This window comes from Mytilus trossulus, chromosome 1 (assembly GCF_036588685.1).
Source record: "Mytilus trossulus isolate FHL-02 chromosome 1, PNRI_Mtr1.1.1.hap1, whole genome shotgun sequence".
In the NCBI taxonomy this organism is placed as follows: domain Eukaryota; kingdom Metazoa; phylum Mollusca; class Bivalvia; order Mytilida; family Mytilidae; genus Mytilus; species Mytilus trossulus.
Window position 1 is genome coordinate 77,614,618 of NC_086373.1, and position 15,260 is coordinate 77,629,877.

Here is a 15,260-nt window from a genome sequence, read left to right on the forward strand (position 1 = left end):
TCGACAACACGATCGTCCTTTGGCATTTCCGAATAACCTGAACTCAGTGTTATATTATCATAAACAAACATAAATACGTTTCAAATTAACAATCTCCTCTTCTTGTACAACTTCAGGGAACATGTAAACAGAGGTTAACTTTTAAATTGGTTAAATGTTAATAACATATAGCAATATAATTATACTCTTGAAAATCTTGACCGCTCACCTTTATATCTATGACAGTTGTCAATAACTTAATAAACACTATGATAAAAAGTAAAATCATAAAAATACTGAACTCCGAGGAAAATTCGAAAGGAAAGTCAGTTAAATGGTTGTTGACAATAATGCTCGCCATAAATAGGATAAACAATGACAGTTTTCAATAATGGTATCCCCGAACACGATAAACAATATGACAGTTTTCAATAATGGTAGCCCCGAACACGATAAACAATATGACAGTTTTCATTAATGGTAGCCCCGAACACGATAAACAATATGACAGTTTTCAATAATGGTATCCCCGAACACGATAAACAATATGACAGTTTTCAATAATGGTATCCCCGAACACGATAAACAATATGACAGTTTTCATTAATGGTAGCCCCGAACACGATAAACAATATGACAGTTTTCAATAATGGTAGCCCCGAACACGATAAACAATATGACAGTTTTCAATAATGGTAGCCCCGAACACGATAAACAATATGACAGTTGTCAATAATGGTAGCCCCGAACACGATAAACAATATGACAGTTTTAAATAATGGTAGCCCCGAACACGATAAACAATATGACAGTTTTCAATAATGGTAGCCCCGAACACGATAAACAATATGACAGTTGTCAATAATGGTAGCCCCGAACACGATAAACAATATGACAGTTTTAAATAATGGTAGCCCCGAACACGATAAACACTATTACATTTGTTTTTATAGTTGATGATAATGCTCGATTCAAATCCGATAAACAATATGACAGTTTTTAATAATTGTATCCCTAAATGCGGTAAACACTATGAGTATGACATTTATCAATAATAGTTGCTCCAAAAACCGATAATTCCTAGAACAGTTGTCAAGAATGGTAGCCTTTGACACGGTTACACTATGGATGTTGCCATAATAGTTGCTTCAAAAACGGATAAAGCCTAGAACAGTTGTTAATTATGGTAGAACAAACACGGTTTACACTATGACCGTTTTTCCTTTCAAACTAATCTTCGAAACCATTGTTTTTAAGTGAGTAAGAGAAAAGTCGTGTTTTAAGCAATTCGTACAACAAACTTACGATGACTAAGATAAATATAAAACAGATTGTTTAATCACCAAAAATTTGAGAGTTATGTTATGAAATAATCAAAAATCGCTTTTTAAGTGTTGTTTATGTAAAAATTCTAAAATGTTATTTCGAGAATAAAAACTAAATAAATAGCAGTTGAAAATAGATTTCAACATGTGATATAGACACCTGTCCTATCTATTGTTAGAGATTGAATATTGCTGTCATGATGTTTTTGACTTGTTGTATCGTTAGGTTGCTGTCTAAATGGTGTATCATCCACGTCTCAATTTATTCGTATTAATAAAATCTCATTTAATTGTCAATATTTTCGATTTATTTCTTAGTCTGAATGTAAATATGTTTAAATCCTCAAAGTTAAATTTTAAACAAATAATTTATCAGCAGCCTGTGTGATATCAAGAAATTTCAGATATTTTAAGAAAGTAATTACTTGGTCATGAAGCTTTGAAAAACATCTGATATTTCATCAACACTTATTGACTTTACCAACAATGTATAGTATCCATGAAATGTAATAAAACTTAGCCCGTCACAACAGGGATGAGACTTTTGAGGTATTTTAAAATTCAGTGGTAAACTCATGTGTAATGTTTTATAAACCAGCCTTCAATGTTACAAGAAGGAAATATTTTGTATTTTTTGTTTTTCTTTTATTGTTTCATCACAAGATTTGCTTAAAAACCCTGTCCCATGATAAATATTCACACAAAAAAAGGGAAACCGACATTTTTGTGTAAATATGATACCAAAAAGTAAAAACAAATATGATTTACAGTTATAACAGATAACCACTAAATAACAGGCTCCTGACTCCGGACGTGCATATGCAGCTTGTTAGGGTTGTTCAACCATTCCACTAATATGGGGGCTTGGTGTTGCAGCACAACATAAGAACAACACGTGCATGACATCACTTTAAAAATGGCGCTTTTTATAAATCATTTATTTTATATAGAGTTGTTCACATGACAATTTGACAGATATTTTTCAGAATTGGTGTGGATTTGTTTTTCCTTCTATCTATTGGATATGCCTGAATAAACGTTATCCCATTCTTTGAATCCATTAGATTTGAAATTACTTTACAGACCAAGGACAACAAAAATGACATGTGAGCTATGACATATCTCTACAAATAACTTAAGTAACTTACTATTGCAAATACTGTAGTCTTCATGTCGAACCCCAAAATACCCCTTAGGACAACTATGTATACAATGTCCAGTCTGCCTCATTCCTGTACGTGCAAGGTACAAAAACAATCGTGGTCTACATTTATAACATCCGTTCACTTCTGAACACCTTATACATCCACTATTACAACCTGAAATAAATAGAGAATCGGTGAGTTCTTACATGTGTACTGCCTGTTGGTTGGGAAAGTGCGCAATGCAAAGTTGTCTTTATCACCTTAAATTTGCATTAGTAGTCAAATGTTGCATTTGCCATACTAGATTATCTTCGATATAACAGACGATATAAAATACATGTGGGTAAAAGAAAAACAATACTAAAAAAATCAAATTCGAGGTTAGCAAAAGCAAGCTTAATGCTTTTAACATAAATGACATATACGAAGAAAAAAAATGTTTTTTAATTTTTCTCAAGTCTAAAGTGATAAAAAAAAAAAAGGCTCAATTTTCAATATTTAAATTTGTAAAGACAGTATATTTCAATTTGTTCTTTAATATCCTGAAACCATACAGTTTTAATTATATTGTCTTATTTTGAAATAAATCTCCCAACACGATATTGCTGTTCCTAGTTCAATTTAATTTGATTGAAATACCATTGATTAACGAAACGAGGTTTAAATGAGCAAAGAATTCAATACATGATTGCCGTGTTACATTTGAGATGCAAAGTCTTATGCAATGATGTTTATCGTGTTTAAAACAGATATTTACATCTTTTATTGAATGGTGACACATGGTTTTAATAACGAGCTGCGTGAGGTAGTTAGAACATTTATACCTTTTTTATCTACTTTCTAACACTTTGTATACATAAAAATCAACAATAACTCTGTAGATATTAGGTTAGTTTTATCAGGTAGATAATTATTGCTTAGCCACTTATTGTTAACTAAAAGTAAACTAAAGTATTAACAAAAATACCAAACAGCAAAGTAAAATTATTAAAAAAACCAGTCCATAAACCGGACAAAATAAAACGCACGATGGAAAACATCTGTCATTTTCCTGGCTAGTGCAGGAATTTTCGTAAGGAATGGTTAGTTCCCTGGTTTCAAAGCTAGCTAAAACGTGCAGTCGTTCACCGGTATTTTATCATCTAGTACTTTATTATATATAACTAGACTATGACGTTAGATTTAATACCTCGTAGAATATCAAAAGATTCTTTATCTAAAGCAAACAAAAATTTGCGAAAATGCTGAACGATTCCTGCGTATGAAATGGTTGTTCCTCGCCAACATGAAAGAACTGAATAATAAGAACAAACTCTGTATATCAAATTAAGAGCCCACTAGTCATGATTAAGAGGTAGGACCAATTTGTTTCATTCAAAGGTCCAAATGTATTCAAATTCCATATGGTAAAGAGTCTATCACATGATCATGTAATAAAATCAGAATTTTCTACAATTTAAAATATTTCCATAAAATAAACATGCAATTCGCAACACATGTCTCTGATGAAGACATTCTGATAAAAAAAAAAGACCTGCAAATTATACATATTTATTGTCAAAGTTTAATCGGAGGACGTCGCTTATCAAAATTAATATATGTTAATCCGAGAGACATAATATATTATGTCTTTACTCCCTTCCAACAGAATTTTGCTTTCGACTAATGAAGTCCTTTTCATATATTTTGGAGATAGATACTCAAAAATTGACAAAATCTGTTTAATTACAGGTTTTGGGTCGGTTTATCAATAATCTATGATCTTCATAAAACCTTACAGTACACACATTAGACTTTGATTGATACTGTGAACTTAAGTTCAGATCGAAAGTCTTTTTTTTATAAATAACCCTCTTGTGAAATAAATTCATGAGAAATTGGCATTACCCGGAGTCTTATATTCGCAAAATCCGAATATATCAGGACAAACTGGAAACAATTTAGTGTTGTTTCGGATTGTACTTAAGCGAATTAACATTTATCCTCCACAAACCAAGGATGTAATTCCATAATTCACTGCAGAGGTATAATCCTTGTTATATGTAACATTAAGTCAGATGGAACGGTAAAACTGAGACTGTACACAAAAGTTATAAAACTTTCCTGTCTGAATTCATATTCTTATAAACCCCTTATAATTGACAATAAGACAATGTACGGAATATAATCAATGTCCCATACACCTATATATCTACTAAAGGTTTAAAATAAAATATTTTAAATCTATTTTCAATTGCTTAGCATTTTTGTACAACCATCGTTAAAACTTACAGAAAATCGTTTTGTATCGTTCATTAGAATTTTAATTAGTTTCTGAAATTCTTTTCGGTCAATATAACTTTCCAAGTTGTATTGCGATAATCAAGACTTTAACATGCAAATCATATTCGTGATTCATAAAAGTAATCGTAGATAATTATAATGATTGTTACAATAAAATACCAATTTTTGCACGCTTAAGTATTTCATCGTTAGAATCATTAATTTATTGGTATCTTGCGGTGGTGATAGCATGAAAATCAACTCAATTCACTTAAGTAACGACAGATGATCAAATTATTTCGTCAATTAAGATATCTTTCTTTGTATAACTTCTTCATTTTTACGGAAGTTAAATTATACGTATCGTAGCAAGGATAATCTAAGCACTCATTACACCGCTCAAGTTAGAAAACAAATAACCAAAATCCCAAACATATTGCCAGACATACTTCAAAGATTCATCACGTATTCGCTTTTTTGCTCTTTTCCCTTGAAAAAAAACCCTACGACCTTTGGTTCTGTTTTTTATCCTCTGAAAGAATTACCAGGAGTCTATTTACATTTATACCTTTGTTTGTTAATGAAAGATAAAATCATGAATTGGTTTCATAAAAGATAGTTACATCCATTTATTTTTGTATGATTCTTTAGATTTCACGTCTTAAAGACATGAAGCACTCGACATCTTTATACATTTGGTAAACATACTTCTTACAGCTTTAATCTCGTCAGATACATTTTGTTTTCTTATTCTTATCTTTGATGTCTCATAGACTAATACTAATCAATCTAAAATTCATTTTCCTTCAGTATTTTGCATATACAAAACGTTGAAGGAATGCTTTACTGTATATTACAACTTTTTATTGCTAGTGTTTAATCGCCGACTTTTCATTATAAGATAATATTAAATGTCTTCCAGACAAAAATAATGAAAACAGTAAAATTTCAGATATATATATATTTCTAAAAGGAATATGGATTAATATGTTATGATCGATGAATCAATAATTCTGTTAATTTGTGTTGCAATTTAGAATTATACAAATATCTTAATATTTTTTTCTTTTTCGATTACTCTATTTGGCGTTTGCCAATTCTTATTTTTTTCCCATACAGCTGTTCTTAAAAGATTAGATTTTTTTCATTCTAGTGTGCTTTTTTTTTTAGAGAGTCGAATTTTATTTGTAATCCACGATATGATAGTCTGAAAGGGGATTAAATAACCCTACAGGATCACTCGTCTAAGTTCAACCTTTGATTGATTGTGTGGTTTGTATTTTTTTAATCTACTGTTCTTCCTGTAGTGTTTCCTTATTGTTGTTTGTCTTATGTCGGTCTTTTTGTTATTGCTGCTTTGGTATCTTTTCTCTCTTCATAAGCTGGAAATATTTTACTGAAACTGTTATCTTGATTTCATCTTTATTCTCACGAGTAAAAGTATGGCTGAAAGTTGTGATAATTATCTATGTAATGTTGCAATTTCTCTTTCGGCCATTTAATGTAAAAAAAAAAACATTGATGGTATCGGACTATCATTTACTGAGTCTTTATTTGTTCTGTTATAGTTAAAAAAAATATCTCTGTCTTATAATAAATTACACATTTGACATGTGCCAGGTGTTTCTGGTAGTTACCAATAGTTCCGGCGACATGAGTTTCTAATAGCAACCATTCACTCATAAGACAGGTGTTTCTAGTAGTAACCAATCATTTTAGTTAAAGGTGATAGGCGGTTCTGGTAGTTACCAATCACTCATTTGACAGGTATTTATAGCAGTAACCGATCACAACAGTGACAGGTGTTATGTGTTTCTACTAGTTACCAATTAGTCCTGTGACAGGTGTTTCTAGCTAGTAGTTTCCAAAAGAGGGACGAAAGATACCAAAGGGACAGTCAAACTCATCAATCTAAAACAAACTGACAACGCCATGGCTAAAAATGAAAAAGAAAAACAGAAAAACAATAGTCCACAGGTGCTCCGGAAGGGTAAGCAGATCCTGCTCCACATGTGGCTCCCGTCGTGTTGTCTAATCTCTCCTGTGACAGGTGTGTCTAGAAGTTACCAACCACTCCTTTAATGGATAATTCTAGTAGTTACCACCACTCCTGTGACAGTTGTTACTAGTAGTTTTAGTAGTTGTCTATCAATACTTAGAAGGTTTGTCTGGTAGTTACCAATCACTCCTAAGACAGGTGTCCCTAGTAGCTACCAACAACTTCTGTGACAGGTGTTTCTACTCCCTGTCACATGATGGATTGGTAGCTACTGTAAACTCATGTGACAGGTGTGTCTAGTAGCTTCATATACCTCCAGTTAAAGGTTTGTCTGGCAGTTTTCAGTAGCTTATGTGACAGGTGTTTCTGGAAGTTACCAATCACACTTGTGACAGATGTGTCTAGTAGTGACCAATCACTCCTGTGACAGGTGTTTCTAGTAGTTACCAATCACTCCTATGACAGGAAATTCAGTTCGATAGAAAATTGAATGATTGTCCAACTCTGTCAAAGATCTCGCTGGCAGATTCCTAAACCATGTGTATCTGGTATTAATAGGTTGTTAATGATTCGCTTTAATGTTCTATGCATATATACATTTGTTTATTCTTTTCTACAAATTGTTCTGTTAATGAGCCGTTATTACCTACAAAGCTTATAGTTTCAACAGTTTGTTAAACAGATTTATTGTCGATTTTCAAGTACTTTTTTGTCTTTACAGGAATCATATAATTCGTATGTTAGAAGTAGTGAACAGCCATCAAGTCGAAACAGCAAAAAAAAAACAAGGTTTGGAAAGAAATATGGCAATATGAAAAAAAACATTTATAATCTCACTATGAGGTATGTCGTAGTAAACCTGCTACTTTAGGGACGACATCAAAAGATCAATGTAGTTTGGGGTGGAGGGTTAACATTGCTGCAAGTTTTGTTAATTTAAAATCGATTTTACATATAACCATATAGGTAAATCAATTTTTCCTACATTAAGTTAAGAGGGGTGGGGGGGGGGGGGGGGGGGGGTCAGTTAAAAAATTACGTGAATTAAGTTTTTTATCCTTCATTTAACTTTTGATGTTGTTCCTAATACGATGTTCACTTTGCAAAAGTATTTAAAAACTATAGAATGTAGAAATTCTTATATCCATTGCATTACATGTGAAAAATCACATTGAATGTACGCAGTTCTTTCAATGGGAAACATCCATACGAATTAATGATTGTTTTTTTCAATCAACGTTTTTGGAAATTTCAATAAAAACAAAAAAATATATATTTTGTACATAATAGTTATCAAAAGTACCAGGATTATAATTTTATACGCCAGACGCGCGTTTTGTCTACATAAGACTCATCAGTGACGCTCAGATCAAAATAGTTAAAAAAGCCAAATAAATACAAAGTTGAAGAGCATTGAGGACCCAAAATTCCAAAAAGTTGTGCCAAATACGGCTAAGGTTATCTACTCCTGGGGTAAGAAAATCCTTAGTTTTTCGAAAAATTCTAAATTTTATAAACAGAAAATTTATAAAAATGACCATATAATTGATATTCATGTCAACACCGAAGTGCTGACTACTGGGCTGGTGATACCCTCGGGGACGAAACGTCCACCAGCAGTGGCATCGACCCAGTGGTGTTAATAGTTATCAAAAGTACCAGGATTATAATTTTATACGCCAGACGCGCGTTTCGTCTACATAAGACTCATCAGTGACGCTCAGATCAAAATAGTTAAAAAAGCAAAATAAATACAAAGTTGAAGAGCATTGAGGACCCAAAATTCCAAAAAGTTGTTTCAAATACGGCTAAGGTTATCTACTCCTGGGGTAAGAAAATCCTTAGTTTTTCGAAAAATTCTAAATTTTATAAACAGAAAATTTATAAAAATGACCATATAATTGATATTCATGTCAACACCGAAGTGCTGACTACTGGGCTGGTGATCATAAACAATAAAGTTGATCTTTTTTCAGAGTTACTTCTGTTTTAAGCTTGTTGCTGAAAATTTAAACATAAAGTTTTGTTTGTTTCAGAGTTACTTCTGTTTTAAGTTTGATGTTACAAAATTAAACTGTAAACGTGTATTTTAAAACGTCAAAATTAATCTTTCCACTCGAAAAATGCTATCTGGATAATTCGCTACGCAAATAAATTTCTCATTATCAGAAAGATAGCTACATTGAAACCTTTTCTATTAATGGTACTACCAATTTGAAAAGTAAGAAGATAATGCATGCAAAACAATAAGTATTCTTGCATTAACAATTATTAGAAATTAGTTTTCCGTGTACTTTTAATGACCCTGAATTTAACCCCCAAACAAAGGATAGCATATCAGATATGTTGGTACTTATATATTTTCTTTGATCTGAAATCGTGTAATTACTTTTTAAGCGATGTTTCGCAAGACATCCTGCCATTGTTAAGTTATGTTGCGAATAAACAAAAGGGTGTACTTACGTTATGACAATTCCATTCCACTAGACAACAATATGGATGATTTTTAAAACATACAACGAATTATGCAAACATCGACAATATTTTTCTATAAACCACAATACTCAAGTACTTCTACAGAATATAGTCCTAAGATTTATGTTCAAAGCCAAAATATATCAGAATCAGAAACTTTTAACAAAAAATAGAATCATAAAAATACTGAACTCCGAGGAAACATCAAAACCGAAAGTCCCTATGCTGACTGACTGCACCTTAGGAATTACCAATCAGACCGAGCGGTAAAATATTATGAAAGGTAATAGATTAACATTTGCAAAAATAAAAGTTCCTTCATGTCATTTTTTGCTAATTTGATAATTGCAATTAACAATCCGCAATTAAAACCCATTAAACAAGCAGAATTGTTCGCAACAAAGAAGGTATATATTCACTTTAACAAAATGAACGCGTTTAAAATACCCAGATTAAAACTGGGAATACCATTATAAAGTTTTAAAAAAAGTCATAGGAAAGTGTTTTGTTGTTAATTCTTGTGTACTCCAAAGTCGTTTATATTGATTGTTACTGCAAAAAAAAATATTATATTGTAGCGGAAATACATAACACGTTCAATAGAACATGAGTGGTCATTAAAGCAAATTTATTTAGCAAGTATTTTGACAGTTGTGTTCTACAAGGCTGCAATCGAGACAAGACTTGTCATATCACTGTCTTCAATGGTAAATGCTCCATCAATTGTAATCATATCATTTCTGTACGTAAAAAAAAACAATGTGCAATACGTGAGACCTGATTTCAGTTTTTAATATAATTCGCTTCTTAACTTTCCATTATTCTTTAATAAGTGATATATTTTATAGGAAACTGCAAATTCAACATATTTGAGACTAATAATATTTTCTAATTAAAGAACAATTATGAAATTGATCGAAGGTTTGAAATCACATTAAAAACCCTAGTTGGTGGAAAAGGTAAATCTCTTCGTGCAGCAGCATCTTTGATCCTAATTCGAAGTCATTTGGTGTGGAGAGTTTCACCGGTAAGTAAACAACACCGCTTATTATTAAAATGAACACGTGGAATCTAAGACAGAGTAAACATATCAGCAGTTCTATTAAACATTAAGATATTGTAAAAATCTAGCAATTCGTGATATTGTAAAAAAAAATACAAAGGGATCATTTCATTTGATTTTCCTTCAAAAAGTGTTCCAATATTCCATTTTCCCAGTTGCAGTCTTTTCCATCCTTTATAACAGTCAATCACCCCTCCAACTTTGTAGAACCTACATTTTGTATTAATTGTAAATAGTTTCTCGTCCTTGTGAATATTTATGAAATCATTTTCACCGAACGCTAAGGGAGCAGTAGTGATTTAAATTATAGGTTACGAGTAGACCTTTATTTGTGAATATCTGCTCTGTCATATCATACCAGCTACAACAGTTATATGAACATGGTTTTGCTATGTCTAATAATCATAATTCAAATGATAAAAAAAAATTTCGTAGATGACATATCGCTAAGAAGACTTCATTTTATCGAAATTTTAAAACATGGGCAAAAACAAAAAAAGCCAAGATCATTTAAATTCAAGTCAGAATCAAAATAAAGACACAGAAAGAGTGCAATATATAAGATGGAATATTATTCAATTAGCAATTTTGTTTTGAAATGTTTATTTGTATCTTCATTTTGTAAGACCCCTGTGTAGAATCTGTAATGTATTTCACACAAATTGTTTATATGCTTTACATATTTATGTTTACCATTTGGTAATTAGGCAGTGAGAAAGATGAACGATGTATTCAATTTGTAAAAATCTTCAATTGTATATTAAGGATTTTAGAAATGCAAGGAATTACTATTGCAAACCACCTCCAAAAACACGAAAAGACCATAAAGTTCATCACAGAATCAATCGAAATTTAGTTTAAACATATTTCTTTATAGTCAATTGGAAAACAAGTTTTGCAACTTATATTAATCCCTTTCCACTTTGCGGGTGTGAGTGCTGCCTTGTAGCGGCATTATCCTGCTCTTTTTCGAAATCAATATGGGTGTGTTTTACGTGCAAGAGATATTGCTCTCTCTTATCCAGGTCAGCCATTCATCGCCCCCTTCCCTTCAAGACCATACTCGCAAATGGTGTCAATGGAGAGCAGCAAATTCAGTCCCTGAAATGTTCGTTTCGGAACGGGAATCGAACCAGGAACCTTTGTGTTAGAAGTCCGATGTACCAACCACTACACCATGGCTCTCAATCGACATGTGATACTTGCCTTTAAAATGGAATGGCAAGACAACAGACATCAGTATGGTACTGTTATAAAACATTAGTAATTCAGTGGTTAGATTTGTTTTGCATTTACTGTTCTATCACAAACCACGTTCGGTCGTTAGTTTATTTGTTAAATAAATTCACATTGTGTCGATCCAGGACCTATTGGAACTCACTTTAGTATACAGCATATCGTTGTCATTGCAGAATGGGTTATACACGGGGGGGTCTCAACATGGGATTTTGGGTACAGGTGTGCAGCTGGGATTTTAAAAACACCCCCCATTCATATATTGAATAATTGTGAAATCCCTACCTATACATATATTTCACAGTGAAGATCGTTGCACAACAAACTGAAATTTATGACCCATTGATATATCACAATCGGTCAATTACTACCTATTGATATATTTCCTCGGTAAAATTGCACCCCATTGATATATTTGACGGATCAAAAAAGGGACCCATTCCAGCGGCACATATGTATATACCTTTATATAGGAACCCGTGGGGTTATGAAACATTACTCGTGCTCAAACCCCTTCGTTAGCTCTATTGTATATGAGTATTGCTGATACAATATGATTAATGTTACGCAATAAGATATTAGCATCTGTTTATATCTCAATGAAGGAGTAATGAATTAGTTCAAATGTAAACTTATCAGTAGAATAGGGAATGAAAGCAACAAATGATCATCATAATAATCTTAAATTCAATTATAATTACAAGTAAATAGAAACTAAATTATGTTTAAAGAATGCACTTATCATTACTTTACTTCAAATTAGAACCACGTCCAAACTTTAATAAAGTTTAGCTTGATATTAAATACATGCAGACGACTATCACTGATTATGTCCAAATTGGATGAGTTTTATATTGTACATTTATATGTAGAAGATACTAAAAATATCGAAACATATATGATAAAGCCGCAACTCAAATTAAGATCAACTTTAATAATTCGTTGGAAATTATCAGGACATATTAAATTTAAAGGAATGATAACAAAGAGGCGATTAAAAACAAAAAGTCGGGGAAAAAACAGAAGCCCTCGCCAAACGATCAGACAGGAAAACAAATCAACAAAAACTGAACACAAAAATAAAGATTGAGCAATACCAACTCCAAAGAAATAAGAATGTGTCCATAGCACTAGGATGCCCCACTCGTACTATCATTTGCTATTTTCAGAGGACCGTGAAATGGGGTAAAAAATTCTAACTTGGAAATAAAAATTAGAAGAAAAAAAATTGCATAGCGAACATGTGTACTAAGTTTCAAGTTGATTTGACATCTTCTTTATCAAAAACTACCTTCACCAAAAATTTTAACCTGAAGCGGAACAGACGGTCGGATGGACGCAGATATGGAAGAACGTAATCCCATAAAAATAGGGCATACAAATAGGGTGAACTCGGATGAGCCGATGCATTATAGAAATCATGCTTCAATAGTTGTGAATTTAAGAAAGATTTGATATAAATCTTGTCAACTCAGAAGCACGGACAACAGAACTGATGATACACACGGAGACTAGGATATATGAATACTTGTATATGACTTAAGGGGTCTCAAAAGAATATCTAAATCACATGAAGTCAACTTTCCATTTCGATGTCAAATAATAATTTATAATCTCATCTACAGAGAATTCAAGAGAATTAAGTTTTAAATCATGCCAGTGCAGCGCCATTTAAAACTTCCGAGCAGTCAAACAGTACAGTACCAGCAGTAAGATTGGACCAGACGGACATGATTTTTGCAATGACAAGTGGACGAATTTACCCGCCGTCATCATTTATAAACGGTCAACCAATCGTAATTGTCTATCTGCTATCATTTTCAAGTTTACTGTCCACGGCAGTCACAGATTTTATTAAATAGAGAGGGTCTGTATACTATATCAATGACAACTATGAATCGATTAGTAAACTTAGAATTGAAAGTAAATACACCATATTTATATAGTAATGAATGTTCATAATATACAGATAAGCGCTAAAAGTATTCATGTGAACTTTTGATACCTTTTCTGAAATTCTTTAAATCTTTTACAAAATTCATTGATTACAAAAAAAAGAAGATGTGGTATGATTGCCATGTTGAGACCACTCTCCACAAGAGACCAATATGACACAGACATTAACAATTATATGTTACCGTACGACATTCCACAACAAGCAAAGCCCATACCGCATACTCAGCTTTAAAAGGCCTCGAACTGACAATGTAAAACAGTTCAAACCAAAAAACAAGCGGCCTTATTCATGTACAAAAAAATGAACGAAAAACAAATATGTATCACATAAACAAACAACAACCACTGAATTACAGGCTCCTTACTTGAATGTTCATAACATACTAAATGTATGTTCATATTAAATTGATAGAAAACAAAAAAATGGGAATATTGGAAATAGAGGAGGAGGGATAAAAAAAGCATTTTCCTGTCCCCAATAAAGATGATACTTTTGCTGAAATTCTCCAGTCATTTGATATTTTACAAAATTCTTCCAACAACACTTTACATTCTTTAATCTACGCTCTGAATGCCCGCGATTTCGCGGGTGTGTTTTAGTATATTTTACTGTAAAGACACCCATTACAGGCAGGATAATCACAAGTTAAAAATGAATATTATAGTTGTTGTCCATTCGTTTGATGTGTTTCAGCTTTCGATTTTGCCATTTGAAACCAAGACAAACGCATATGTTGCAATGGTCTGATCCAACCCAGACTACTGCGCAAATGTATGGAATCCATGCCAAAAAGAGCAAGTGAAAAGGCCCGGGTTGAAATGGTCCAGAGATGCGTAGCCCGTTATGCCACCAACCGCTATAGGAACACCAGTAGTGGGTTGCCTGTTAGAACAACTAGACTTGGAATCATTGGAAAACAGAGGGGTTAAATTACAGCTAACATTACTCTACAAAGTGGTTAATGATCTTGTGGATATACCATGCGACACTTACTTAACACCCATGTCATCGAGAACAAGATCATCACATACCAAGAAGTTCCGGCAATATTCAACCAAGACTAATGGCTACAAATACATTTTTTTCTCTCACAAGAACAGTGACCGTGTGGAACTCACTTCCAGCAACTATAGCTGAGTCTTTCTCCTTGGTAACATTCAAAAGGGGACTTTCAACACTTTATATCTAACCTTCACAGTCCCCCGTTTGCCAAGTAAGTCGAATGATGGACTGGAACTGTGCAGGCAGGATTGTTTCCCTGGTACCGCCACGGAAGCAGGATTGGTTCAGGCTAGATGAACGAAAAGAAAATGTGACCCCCTTTTTTCATATACATTGCTTTATTATTATTTTATTTTTTTCTGTCATACTTTATAGTCGATTGTATATTCTTTTGTTATCTTACAAAATTACTCTTTTTCTTGCGCCCACCGACCGGAAGCGTTGAGTATTGGTCAAGTTTGACAGATCATAGTCAACTTAGAATGTAGATTGGGGAGTTTCCGTTTTGAATTTTCCTCGGAGTTCAGTGCTTTTGTGATTTTACTTTTTTGTACAAATGATTACAATGATTTGAATACAATCTATACTATTAAACGAGAAGACCTCATTTTGGGTGTCGCTTCTCTTCTTTCCACAATTAATTGATCAACACGTCTCTGTGTCCTATAGGTACAGTGCATAGTGCCATTTGTCATCCATTAATAAGATTATTCAGATTGAGTTATTTTGGGAGAAAAACGAGAAAAAAGTCATCCGGATATTGTCCCGTCATTGGACGAAATTTTAAGTCATATTATACTTCCGGTTTGCGTTTTTC

The 15,260-nt window shown here is 32.7% G+C and overlaps 1 protein-coding gene across 2 annotated transcripts in view; it reads right to left on the reverse strand.

Moving 5' to 3' along the window:
* LOC134685650 (R-spondin-2-like) overlaps positions 1-15,260 on the reverse strand; it is a 36,189-nt gene that overhangs the window by 9,868 nt on the left and 11,061 nt on the right. For both annotated transcript variants that reach the window (XM_063545610.1, XM_063545602.1), the window contains exon 2: positions 2,453-2,623. In XM_063545610.1, the coding sequence (XP_063401680.1) occupies positions 2,453-2,623 (171 nt within the window). The remainder of the gene's footprint in view (positions 1-2,452; positions 2,624-15,260) is intronic.